Genomic DNA, 13,516 nt, shown 5'->3' on the forward strand with positions numbered 1-13,516 from the left:
GACAGAAATCAATGATTTTTTACTCCAGAGATCTGCACATACACATGGATAAAATATTTTGCATAAAATTTCTGGAGTTTGTAAACATTTTCTACATTCAGATACATTCTGGAATCCATGAGCCACAGGATTCATGTCTTAAGTAACTAAAAAACACTTAACTCAAAGATGAATGGATTCAACTAAGAAAAAGCCCTAGTAACACAAATATTTTGTTTTTTCTAAAAGTAATAACAAAATCCAAAATTTATAGGTAGAAACAATGCTACTTCTATAAAATGCCTGTAAGCTAATTCTAGGTCTTTAGGAAAACCTATACATAATAGCATCTCATCAGTTATTTTTTAAATGAACTTCACACATAGTTTTTTGGAGAATGATCTATATATTGATCCCAAAGACATTTCTTTCTTCATTTTAGCTACCTGAAAGAATATCTAATCATTTATAACTAGATTATTATTTGATTCCTTTTTGGAACATATATTACAAGTAGAATGAATTTGTATCTGGTTTTAACTAACACATGTCTGACTTTTTCTAGATTTCTTCATATCTCAAATAAAAATTGGCTCTAAACCAAAGGCTGGCACAGGTTAAAAATGGAGGTACACAGCTTATGTTTGGAAATTCAGTTTTCATATCTACTGGGATACTGAACTATAATTGTGAATTTAGAATTTTGTGTATGATTAAAATATAAAAGACTGTGAATCATTTGGAAACCAAAATCATCATGTGTTTGGCACTTTGGTGAAGAAAATTCTAGAGTGAATGTTTTACACCAGCAGCCAATAAGTTTCAGATGGTTTGTAAGTAGCAAGAGATTTAAAGTTGAAATGGAATTTTCTGTGACAGCCCACAAATAGCAGTTAACATATGCCTAAATTACCAAAAAAGCAGGAATCACAGAGTCAAGGAAGGGAGTAAAAAAGGCTTCAAGTTAGTGAATAAAATCTTTTTATCTAAAATTCTTAGCAAAAATTGTAGTCACTTAAGAGTAAAACTATCTCAGCTATTTTTGAAGAAATTATATTTATCAATATTAGAAACCAGAAGAAGTGACCTTCAAAGTCACAGTTTACATCTATCATAAATTTGATGTCCTCATGAAAAGAAAAATAATGGAAATAAGTTAATGCTAGTATAAATGAACAAAAAATACATTCTTCAATTACTTTATAGCACGTAAAAATTGATTTACACTTTTAGTTTAAGTTTCATCTAAAAGTGCTTCTAATTATATTATGTGCTATTCTTTGCCATAAGATATTTTTTGGTCAAGATGTTCCTTAACATTATGGAGAACGAATGAAGTCACTCACTTAGAAGCTTTCACATATTCTTTATTTTAATCTAAAATTATTTTCTAGTTCAATAAGTTCTTGTAGTCATGGTTTCACAAATTATTATGAGAGCTTTGAATTCACTTTGATTTAGAGCATCAGTGTTGCACTAGGAACCAAGCGGCTTGATAACTGTTCCTCTGGGGATTCATCTTGTCCTAATGCTAACCATGTGGCCTATCTAAACAGCTTTGAGTGTCAGTCATCTTATCTGTAAAATGATGACAATCATACCTACTGTACCTATCTCACAGGGTATAAATCTAAAATTAAATAAATAAAAGACTTTTTAAAACAAGTGGCACTGGAGGTGTTGGTAGTAATGGTAGCAGTAATGCTGGTATTCAAGAGGAAATTCTGCTTCAAACAATAACCAGGAACATAAGATCTACCTAGCTCTATCGTAGATATAGATACTACTTATAGATTCCTAAATTATCTCGCTATGATACTACCTGCTGTAGCATAAAATTCAGTAGCTTTTCCACCACGATTTTTTTTGTGTGTGTAGTTTTTTTTCTTTTTCTTTTTTACACTGGACTGTTTTACAGGTCATAGTTTTTCTATATAACCAATAAAACAGTGTGTCAATTGTTTTGAAGAAACTTATACTTTTCTTTTAAATGTTTTAGAAATACATATATTGCTTCAGAAATGTATTCACCAATTAAGAATTGATTTAGCTAATTATAAAACGGAATTTTGGAATATCTTTTAGTCTGTAACGGTCTGGGTACTCATACTGACCCCCCTGAGGAAAGAGACACTCAGTGTTTATCATTTTTTTTTGAATCTTTGATTTATGTTTCTGAATTGTAAATCCTCAAATCTCTTAGAATCCTAATATTTTAGAAAGAATTTACATCATTCCCCTCGCCTCCAAATTGTCTATTTCATTCTGCTGAAATGAAGTGAAATTCTAAGAGAGAAAATATTGGCCAGAACTTTCTGGAAGTAAATATAAGAAGTTAAAGCTTATGTAATGTGTTTCCCTGTCATCAGATCACTCTCTAGGCTGTTTATACTCTGGATCCCTTTCAGACCTCATGGAAGTTAATTTTAGTTTTGCAGAAAGGACAGAGAGGCAGATTGCTGCCTTTGCAAAAACTGTCTCTGTTAAGCTTCTGAGAGAGAGTCTTACCTTTCTGATTTCCTGTGCATCTCCAGAGAGAAGCAAGCACTGTTTGTCCTGTGAGAATTCTTCCTTGCATCTGCTTGCCTGGATTTCAGTGGACGTGTGTGGGGCAGCGCCAGGGACAGCGGCTGTGAGCTTCCTCGTCCCTCGGAGGGTCAGGGTCTGGTAGAAGAGACAGATGGCCACAACCAAGCCCACCAAGAAGGGCCGGGGGCAAAATCGCCGACGACAAGGGAGCACTGGGCGACAGACCATGACCAGTTCAACTTCACTTGGCCCCTGTCCACGTTGCGAGAAAAGTCATAGCAGCTATTTTTTGTCAGCATGAAAAATACAAATCTGTCCTCTTTTTCCACAACTCCAATCAAGTTTGCTCCATCTCTGCTTAAGAACTTTCCGAAGGGTCATGCCAAAGAATCATAGGTCCCAAAAGTCTGAGGCGGTGAATGAGAGCCCTTCCATGGATGACAGCAAAAAGAAGCTGACCAGGGTTAAAAAAAGACATCAAAATAATAATAGATGTAACAAATAACCTGAGTGCTGCTGCCAAACCGTTGCTTCCGGCAATGCCTTATTTTCACAACATCCTTAAACTCACAGCAAAGGAGTCCGACTCTGCCTCAGCTTCACAGGAAGAGAGAAAACAACACCAAAGTAAATCTGGAGTCTGAAAACAGCCTTGAAGAATGCAATAGGTTAAAACCCAAAGTGCCTGTTGCACAGCTGGACGCAGGCCAGGTTGCCTTAGCAGTTCCTCATTTTTCCTCCGGGTTTTAAAGCAGTCCTGCTTTCAGCCTTTTGTAGGCTGCCCTTCATTCAGTTTTAAATTCCCACTTTCCTGTAAGCATTCACGGCTTTTAACATAAAAAGGGAATAAGCGGTTTGAATGAACATGGTTGCTGTCAGGGTTTTGCTTATATTTGTCTCGTTCCGTTTCAAGTTCAAAGTTCTGTGTACTTACTCAGTTTTCATCCTTTTAGCCAGAAAAAAAAAAAAAAGTTTCCATGATCCCCTAATGGATTGCTGATCAAAACCACTCGGAAGGAAACACCCAGTTGGATGACTCCAATTCATCTCCCTTTCACTCACTCACACACACACACACACACACACACACACACACACACGCACACGCACGCACACACGCACACGCACACACACGCACACGCACACACGCACGCGGACCCACACGCGCGCCTGCTGCGCACCCGGCCGCGGCCGAGCACCTCGGGCACCGCTGCCCCCCAGGCCGGCCCGGGCGGGGCGGGGCCGAGGCCCGGGCTCCTCCGGCCCTGCGGGGACAGCCGGAGCCGCGCCGTCCGCTCTGGGTGGGCAGCGGGGGGCTTCCCCAGACTGGAAACAGCACCCAGCCTTACCCCGCTGAAATAAGGCTACCCACCCGCAGCTGCAGAATTTAGAAACCTATTCGATGTCCGATCCCCTATGCATTTTTTTTTCCCCTAATACAGAATTTGAAAAACAAATAGCCCTTAGTCGATTGATGACAAAGGTCGGGGGTGAGACGAAAACCAGCCAAGTCCATGAGTGAATCGCGAGGCTCTTCACTCGAGGGAGTTGTGGTTACTCTTCTGAGGGTAAGAGGGTCACGAGTACTGTCTGGACCTCAGACAGCGAGCACCAGAATAACTCTCCGTCCTCTAGGACCAAACTCATAGACAGTTGTTATGATTCCTTTCCTGGGGCAAGAGCTGGGTCTTTCAATGGCTGATTGCCTGACACTGTGCTCCTAAAATGAGTTGACTGTAGCATGTCTTGGGAGTAACGTTTGCCCAGCAGAGAGGGGTGCACGGCGGGCCTTGTCCACAATGCAGCTCAGTCTAACTCCGTGCACACGGCCACAAGGACATTGCTAGCAGTGAAGTTCTGCGGTCTCCATCCACTTGAGCTGGCTCAGCTGAGGGAAATCTGTCTGGTGCATGTTGCTCCCTCTCCCCGTCCTTGCTTCGCAAACTCTGGATACCCAGGACTGGCTTAGGCTCGTAGCGGCATTATTTAAAGGCTATGGACTTGAATAGGTTTTCTAACCTGCTTCTTACCCAAGCTCGTTCTTGAGGGCCGAGGTTCTCCAGTGAGGCCGCATCTCGGAGCGAGCCCATCCCGTCGGCACGGGGCCGGCAGCCGCTTACATTCTTGAGACGGAGCGCCCCCTGGGGGGCCAGTTATTACGGATTCAGAGAAATGGGTTCCTTTGCGAGAAACTATAATAAACACCGTGTAAAACAGATTGCTTAACACAGTACAGAAGAAATATTCACACTAAAGCCGGATTTATCCCATGTCCTTGCATGTGTTCCCTCCCATGCATTTAACATTATCTGATTAATAGAGAATCCTCAGTACGATGACAAATGAAAGAGTAGAGAAATAAGTAGCTCTTGACTTTTTAAAGGCCAAGAGAGTTTTAAGAGAAAATGGCTAAACAATAGTGTTGTAGGACATATAGTTTTGGTGGGTGCGATGCGAATTGAGAGATAATAGGAATTATGAGAATTCTAAGTTAGAATCCAGGGGGTAACAAAGCTATTCCTGAGTTGTAAGGAATAGGTAGACAATTCTAGTAAGATCTATTTAAGGCATGAAGTCTGGAAACCTGAGAGTTTGAGGTATGTGACGGGTCATTTGTATGCACCATTAAATTGTTGAGAACAGGGTACAGAAGAAAGAGTAAATCAGATGCTAAAATAAAATTGCCTTTGGGTTGGGAGAAGTGAAAGACAACAGCATGGAAAATTTTAAGAAAGATGTTATATAGCTGGACTTCAAATAATAGGAATCAGGAAGAAAGTGGAAAATCAGTGTTCCAGAAATAATTCCCCATTTTAACCACTGAGTCTGAGGGAGTAGAAGACAGATAAAGGGATATCAGCAGGAGGGAGAAAAGGGTTAGTCAGAGTGAGAAGGTGCAAGGAAAAGGTGGGAAAGAAGACATAGCAGGAATTATCACGCAATAGACTAAGGAGATCCACAGATAACATCCAATTTTAGGATTTTAGAATAAACCCAATCTGGATAAGAATCACAGCACTGCCTCTTCTCAGCTGTTCTTGAACAAGTGGTTTGACTTATTTAAGTCTGGGCTTTCCTCATTTGTGAAATAAGGATACTAATGTCTCTTTTGAAATGTTGTTGGCACAACTAGATGAGAGAATGTATGGAAAGCACCTAAGCATTCTGTGAACATTTGTCGGATAAATGTACGCTGAATGTATGTCTGTTTGGATCCCGAGGCTGTGCTGAGTCCTCACTGAGCTTATGGTATGGTGTGGCGTCAGACACATGAAAAGATAATTATCAAATAATGGTCCTTGTGGAACATACAAACACCACAAGCAAACACAAGCACTTATTAGTTCTCTTCCTTTTACTCTTTGAGATAGAGGTGCACTCACTAGCACATGCTGGTTTGAGCAGATGAGGGCAAGGGTGGCACGAAAGTAGCAAGTGGAGACTACATATGGGAGGTATTTATGCCTGAGCAGTAGGTTAGACATATTTGAATGGAAGACAGAGTCTGAAGGAGTCAGAACAGGGAATGATAAAGACAAGAACATCAGTTCAGTGAGGGGAGTGGGAGGGTTAATATTCAGTAGAACTATGAACCCGTGGGTTCTGGCAGTGTTTCAGATGGAATACTTCTGTGCATCTAGTTTCAGAACGTATTCTTTCCACTAAATAATTTCAGTATTCTAGGGCCTGTATTTAAGCCTTATTAACCAGGGACACTAGAGTGACAGGCCTTTCAGAATCCTATAATTTCAAGGTTGAACAAAACAGAACAATCTTCCTCTCCAACACAAAATATACTCTCCCTTCACACATACGTTTCATTTGGTCTTTGGTACAGAGTTGGGGGTGGAAGGAGAGGATGTACTCTAACAATAGGTGCTTGAAGAAGGTATTTTTTAAAATTTTTATCTTTTAAACTAGGGAAATAAAGGTATCTATGACAGAGAAGTGTTGGATCAGGAACTTTGGGAAAGGAATAGCGTGCAGGATCCCCTCACACAGCATTTGTCCAGTTTACACATAGAAGTAAAATGCCACAGTGAAAATTCTTCATCTTTCCACTTTCCTTTTCTTACTTTTTGTTTAAACAGACACATCCAATAATCTCTTTGAGTTTCTTGATGAACAGTCCAGATAGATGAAATCCTTTAAACCTAATGCTTTTAATCTGATTGTCCACTGGACCTGTGTTTCTCCACAAAAAAATCACCTGGGGCTCCCATATGCCAACACTTGGTGCTGCCTTTTTATTTTTTCTGCTTCATATTATTCTTTGTTTTTATTTCAGCATATTACGGGGGTACAAATATTTAGGTTACATATAGTGCCTTTGCCCCACCCACGTTGTAGCCTTTTTAAATTGGGACATACACAATCTTGGCTCCGAATTCTCCAGTTTTCAACTGTTTGCTTTACTTATTTTCAGAACTGACTCTCTTTATAGGCATTTTGAATTTGTTTACACCAATACCAAAATTACTTTCATCACATTTGTGCTGTATTTTAGTTACAAGTGAACTTTTATCTCTTCACCATATAAACTGCTTTTATGATGGAAGAATACTCCTCTCCATGCCCTTGCAGCATGTGACAACCTTCTTAGCAAGTCATTGTTTTAAAAATTCATATTTGTAGAAGTGTACGCATCATAGATTCAAATACTTTCCATTATTATTCCGATTTTTTCCACAAGATTTCACATCCTGGTAACACTTAACCCAGTAGAGGCAGCTCTGTCTCCCAGAAGACATTTGTCAATGCCTAGAGATATTTTTGGTTGTCACAATTGGCAGGGGGTGGGGAAGGGTGGCAGAGATGCTACTGACTTCTAGTTTGTAGAGGCCAGAGGTGCTGCTAAACATATCCCCCAGTATACAGACAGCCCCCATAACAAAGAATCATCTGACACAAAATGTCAAAAGTGCTGAGGTTGGGAAACTCAAACTTAACCAAAGAGATAGTTGCTGCACAATTTTTACCTATGGCTGCCTAAGATTCATCTGTTACTCAGTGTTAGAACACTGAGTACCTCAGCAGCTTGTGGCCATATATGATTGATTAGCTTCCTTGGAATTTTAATCACTTCCTGAATATGTAATTATACTGCCCCAAAACAAACTCAATTTGGGGTATATATAATTCCTTTAAGCCTCTCAAATTTGTCTTTGAAATCTGCATCCTCTAAAAGAATACATATACATATATGTAGATATATCTATACATACACATTCTAAAACATGGATAGAGAAATACTTCAATCAGTTAGCAAACAAGTAGAATGGTAAACATTTAATTTGATGAATTAAACTTTTTTTTTTTTTTTACTTTCTTTAGGACTTAAGTTTAGACTTTGGTAAGGATCCAGTATTCTTAAATTTTTATCAAATAATATTTTTAAAATGAACAAATTAGCTTTCATTTGTTATATGATAGTATCAAACTATGTTCTCAATTAGAAATCTTATTTTTCTTCTCTGCAGACCTGCAATATAAAATTCTTTGGAAACCATTTACATTTTTTAAAACATCTCAAGATAGCCACGAAATTTATCTTTTTTCTTTCTTTCTTCTTCTTGCTTCCTTGTTTTTAATGTAACCAAAAGTCAAGCATTCATTTTCAGAAAATAAAAGGTATTTTGAAACTTTTATAGCATCATTTGCCACCTAAAAGTTGATGTATGAGATGGGGATGAGAGGGGGGTAGGTTTTGTCTCATCACTCCAATGAATGCTGGCATTCATTTAGCTACTCTGGGTGGGTAAGAAGGAAACATTCTTAAACTGAGTATGGCTATTTGATCACATGTACATCACATAAAGTCAAAAGGTTACTTCTGTATCTAATCTAAACCACATGATCGCTAACAATATATAAGCCTAATTTTTTTGTTTTCAACAGATCCCTGGACTCTTTTTAAAACATTTATCAATGACAACCATTGGTAAAGTGAAAAAACCTTTGGCACACTTGGGAAACCCATGAAAAAATTATCTTTATAATCACTTCTTCAAACTATTCAAGAATATAACAATTTCTCATATGAAAGATAAATATACTAATGCTTCAAGGATATGAACATAAATTTTGATAACTTCTAATGGGACACATTGGGGAGGTCATCCTAAACCCTAACTATATATCTACATATCTATGTCTATCTATTGTCTATCTATCTATACATATATATATTAGTAAAATCATTCTAATTAACTGCCTCATATTTATGCTCAGAGTTGTTTAGAAATATTTCTGGCTGGCCCCTTGTACTACATTTGACTAGGCAGCTGTCTAAAGCAACATGGTACCTATTACCATTGTTCTTATTTTAACGTATTGGTATGGAGGGTCCCTCTACTGGAGAGTTAACAATGCAAAAAGAATTAAAATATGACCACTAGTTTTTTGTTTTCCTACAACTGATATTAAACTTGTATATATTTTAAATTAGGGAAATTTAAAGACTCAAAGACTAGCAACTCTACAGCATCCTAAGTAAAGCTATTCTTACTCATCGTAGGCAAGGAGAGGTGGGGGAAGGCAATAAGCAACATACAAACAAGCATACACATTACCCCTCTCACTTCCCACACTGGTTGTAAGTTCCATCAAATCTTTTTCAATTTTGAATAAGCAGTAGAAAAATGGATGATTATAATGTCCTTTTCTACATTTTCCTTTGTTAGCAGTGAAGACAGTAAAAGGTGGTACTGGATTAACTATTAATATATGACTCTGAAGAATTGATTAAGAAATTGCTAAATTTCTTTCAAATAACCATTTTAATAATGCCTAGGCTCCTACCAATGTATTAGTTAAAATGCTACTTTAAAACAGAAACAGCCAGAAGGAGGTATATTTCTTCCTTATATCAAATTTCAATTAAAAACAAACAAAAATCTGAAATGAGTTCATTTTTAAATTACTTTAAACTTTAACTTAGTTTGCTGTAGCACAGTCAAATCATGAATATTAAGATCCTGAATCAGAAATTATAAACTATTTCAGTAATTTTGATTTTATCATCTAAATAAGGAAATCTAAAAATCTTGACTAACTAGCAATTCCAATTGGTCATTTCAAAAATTGAGGGAAAAGATCCACCTTAAATTTAACATTAAGCAATTTCCAATGTACAGACTAATTTTAAGTCATTTCTACTTTATAATCATAACAAGAAAAGTGCTATTTCATTAAAGAGTTAAAATACCAACAATATGTAAATGTTAACCAACAATATGTAAATGTTACCCCAATTCCCACTATCAAACAATTCCTGCTCTTCATGAATAGACTCTTGCTCATCTTTTGGCTTCTTTCCCCAACTCTACATCTACCTACCTCATGTCCACTCACTGCAGACTGCATTAAGTTCCTAGAACCATGTGGCTTTGAACAGCCTCTTCTGCCTTGCACACCTTCCCTATTTCCTCTGTCTTTAGGACTCAGTTCAAATGATACCTCCTTTGTTAAGTCTTCTCAACTGTGGCAGTAATCAATCTCCCTGCAGTGTTCCCACAGGATTGTACATCCATTAGAACATTTATCAAAATATCACAAATATCATAATTTGTTAACATGTCTGCCCCATCCACTTCCCGTACCTATACATACACACAATACTTTCATTTGTATTTTCAGCATCTAGTGCTTAATATTTGTAAAGTTACAAAAATATTTTTGAGGGTATTTTTTTCTCTTAAGCCCCATCTACCGATTTCCTTTTTTAAAAGTGAGACTTGAGGGAAAACATTATAATATCTACACATTCAAAGCGTTATCTTACCCCTTATAACTCAAGTTAGTTAGACACTTACTCAAAATAATTAATTGGATCAAGAAGATCATTTCTAAGGTCTAAGGACAAAGGGCACTAACATGGCACTAACATTGCACAAACCTAAGGCGGTCAAAAACCTAACATATTTGGAATTTGCTTTGAAGGAGAAAAGAGTAAAAACATATGAACTGCCCTTGAAAAGAATGACTGTATGCTTATCAAACACTCAGCTTCATTTTGGCATTTAATTAAGCCATTTATTGCTTCAAATGTGTCACCATGAACATTTTAATATACACTCCACAGCAGTAAGGCCTCAATTTTCACCACCTATAAACTGTGAACTCACATTTGGATTTTTTTGTGCCACCAACTGTTACATGAGTTTTGTACAACAAAGATTTTAAATGTGTATTGTATAATACCAAAAATACTTACTATACCCCTTGGTGTAAATGTCACAAAGAATATTAATAGTTGGCCACATTTTTTTTTGATGAGGTAGTTCCATATTTGGGCCATTATATGTATCTCAGATACAATAGGTTCTACCCATTTCTAAATACTTGCACAAAATTTTGGTTTACTTCTTTATACATGCTTCATAAAATATTCAATGTTTGAATTTAAAATTTGTCAAAGTGATTTCTGAGTTATTTGGTAGGAAGTGGAATTCGCACAATGAAAGAAGCTGTAGCAGCTGGAAAATAGGGATGTTCCTGACTCAGACAAGGAACTTTCTCTTAAAATAAGGCTAAATGTAAGGCTTTTTCCTTTGACCAATTCTTATAAAATGAATGAGCTTGGGGAAGTCATATTATATAAGTAGAGGATGTAAATGATATATTTGAGCATCTTCAGGTAACATACTAATAGCTAATTGAATACTATGCTACATATTACTTCTTAAAATGTTTGTGAAATCTCCATGAAAATACTGAGTAACATGAAGTCATGATACTCATGATATTATGAAATCATGAGTGCCCACAAATGACCCTAATGTGTTTTAGGCAGCTGTCACTGTTATAAACTCAGACTGCAGCAGCTCAGAATCATGGAATCTCAAAGCTGGAAGAGATCTTTGAAATCTCCTATCTACTCCATACCCTTTGGGTAGCATTGCATAGATTTTACATTGTTTTCTGGGTAAGTTCTAAAGAGGCTCATAAGTGGTTTTAATTAAAACAGAAATCTGATGAACTCAATAAACCTCAATATAAAAGAAATATGATGTATTAAGTTTTAAGGATTTTTCTATCGACCAGATTTGATATTATACTTTAAATAAAAAGTATTTTTACGTGCAAAATTTATAATTTAAATAGCGCCTATAGAATAAAACCTTAGGAGTGCTTTAAAGACATCCTGTAGCCAGCATCACCCTGGTTAAATAAGGCCCAAAGTGACACAAAATTTGAATTGTCATACCAGAATGTGATAGAATCAAAAATAGAGCTCAATTTTGAGGTCAAATCCGGGGGGGGGGGTGTCTCTTTACTCAAGCTGGCCACACTGCCTCCAGTCAAAACATCTATAACCATTATTTTCATTTTATCTTCTGTAATTAGACTTCTTTCATGTACCTTAGACTGAAGGAAAAGCCAGAGACACGTTCTAGGAAAATACATTGGGATTTTAAATTTACATTAAAAATGCCTTTCTCTTATTTTCATATCACAAATTCCAAACATTATTAAAGAAATCACAGATTACACAGCATTCTGTCCTGGGCCTCTGTCCTTTTCAGGTTATGAAACTTGGAAGTTAATTGGAATTAAGAAATTTTCATTATTAAGTATGTAAAGTATAAATACAAGTAATTTTTTAAAAACTTTATTTTAACACCTAATACAATTCCAATTTTAAGGATTACTTGCACAAAAAAATAAACACATTTGGTATAAAAATGTATCACTTTAACACCCTTTCCCATCAGCCCCCCCACCCCCACCCTCATGAACTGCACTCTATCTGGATGCAGAAACATATAAAGACTAATGGCACAAATTAGTTTTTTACCTACAGGAGTTTCTGTTTATGTACCCAGGTACTCTAGAGGACACCAGCCCACTTTATCACATGAACCATTTCCTTCAGCCTGCTGAATTAGTTTCACAAAGAAACAAAGCTTATTATAAAGGCATTTTAAAAACCATTATCTTAAATTCTTTTTAGAAGCACTGACTTTTTTTTGCAACCATTTATATACAGTATTACATAACAGCTCTGGAGTACAGTACATGCAGCAGAATATACCTGTTGAATATAAAATACTTTCCTTAAAATCTTCATCGTTGGAATTCTTTGAAGTCTAAATTATAGAATGCCCATTACTTCAAGAAAATGGTTGAGGAGTACAAATGTCTGCATATGTTGGCCGCTGAAATAATCCAAGGCTAACTGGAATAATATTCATAGCACACCAGGAGTGCATAAATAATTTACTTACATTATTAAAATACAACCCATAAAATTCAAGTTCAAGATCTTATAGGATTGTCTGTGTAAATCCTTTAAGTGGTTGCCTGGAAATGCGTTGTTTCTTCTTTCTCTTTTCTTCTTTCTAAAGTCCTATATAAAATGTTTAGCTTAAGTATTTTTCGTTCTCAAACAAAAGGGCCACCTTTATTTGTGTCTGCTGCCTCTTCTCTTCATAGCAGCAGTGCACTGTGGACAGTACCATTTGCCTTTTGGTGCTTCTGTCAATCCAACACAGCCATAATGGAACCATTCTATAGGGCACTAGAAAGCAAAAGTGCAAAGAATGCCTGAGGTGATGGATACCCCAATTACCTGGATTTAATTAATTCACATTGTAGCCTGTATCAAAACATCACTGTACCCTATAAAGATGTATAACTATTAGGCACCTGTGATAATTTAAAATAAAAAAAATTTTTTAAAAGTACAAAGAAAAAGCTTCTAGTACTGCAGAGAGTACATTAAAATATGCCCAAAAGAATAAATATTCTATCTAATTTAATAATAATTACATTTGTGAAATCAGAATCTTCAGATATAGTAGACAATTTGGAGATCGTTTAGTCTAAATGATAAGCTTCATGGATAAGAAAATGGAGGCACAAAAATATCACGCATCTTTGAGAACCCTCAGCCCTCTATAATTTATTCCTGTAATACTAAATAATGAACCAAAATTGGACAAAAGGAAGTGAGATGAGTCTTTTATGCAGAAGGTAAATGTATTAACATTTTATTTAATATTCA

At 36.6% G+C, this 13,516-nt stretch overlaps 2 protein-coding genes across 3 annotated transcripts in view; both read right to left on the reverse strand.

Moving 5' to 3' along the window:
* Positions 1-3,628, reverse strand: part of CPED1 (cadherin like and PC-esterase domain containing 1) — a 265,832-nt gene extending 262,204 nt beyond the window's left edge. For both annotated transcript variants that reach the window (XM_045564532.1, XM_045564531.1), the window contains exon 1: positions 2,488-3,628. In XM_045564532.1, coding sequence (XP_045420488.1) covers positions 2,488-2,736 — 249 coding nt within the window. In that variant the 5' untranslated portion in view covers positions 2,737-3,628. The remainder of the gene's footprint in view (positions 1-2,487) is intronic.
* Positions 3,629-10,520: 6,892 nt separating this feature from the next.
* ING3 (inhibitor of growth family member 3) overlaps positions 10,521-13,516 on the reverse strand; it is a 29,296-nt gene continuing 26,300 nt past the window's right edge. The window contains exon 12 of the mRNA XM_045564357.1: positions 10,521-13,030. Within this exon, the coding sequence (XP_045420313.1) occupies positions 12,914-13,030 (117 nt within the window). The 3' untranslated portion in view covers positions 10,521-12,913. The remainder of the gene's footprint in view (positions 13,031-13,516) is intronic.

This window comes from Lemur catta, chromosome 11 (assembly GCF_020740605.2).
Source record: "Lemur catta isolate mLemCat1 chromosome 11, mLemCat1.pri, whole genome shotgun sequence".
Taxonomy (NCBI): domain Eukaryota; kingdom Metazoa; phylum Chordata; class Mammalia; order Primates; family Lemuridae; genus Lemur; species Lemur catta.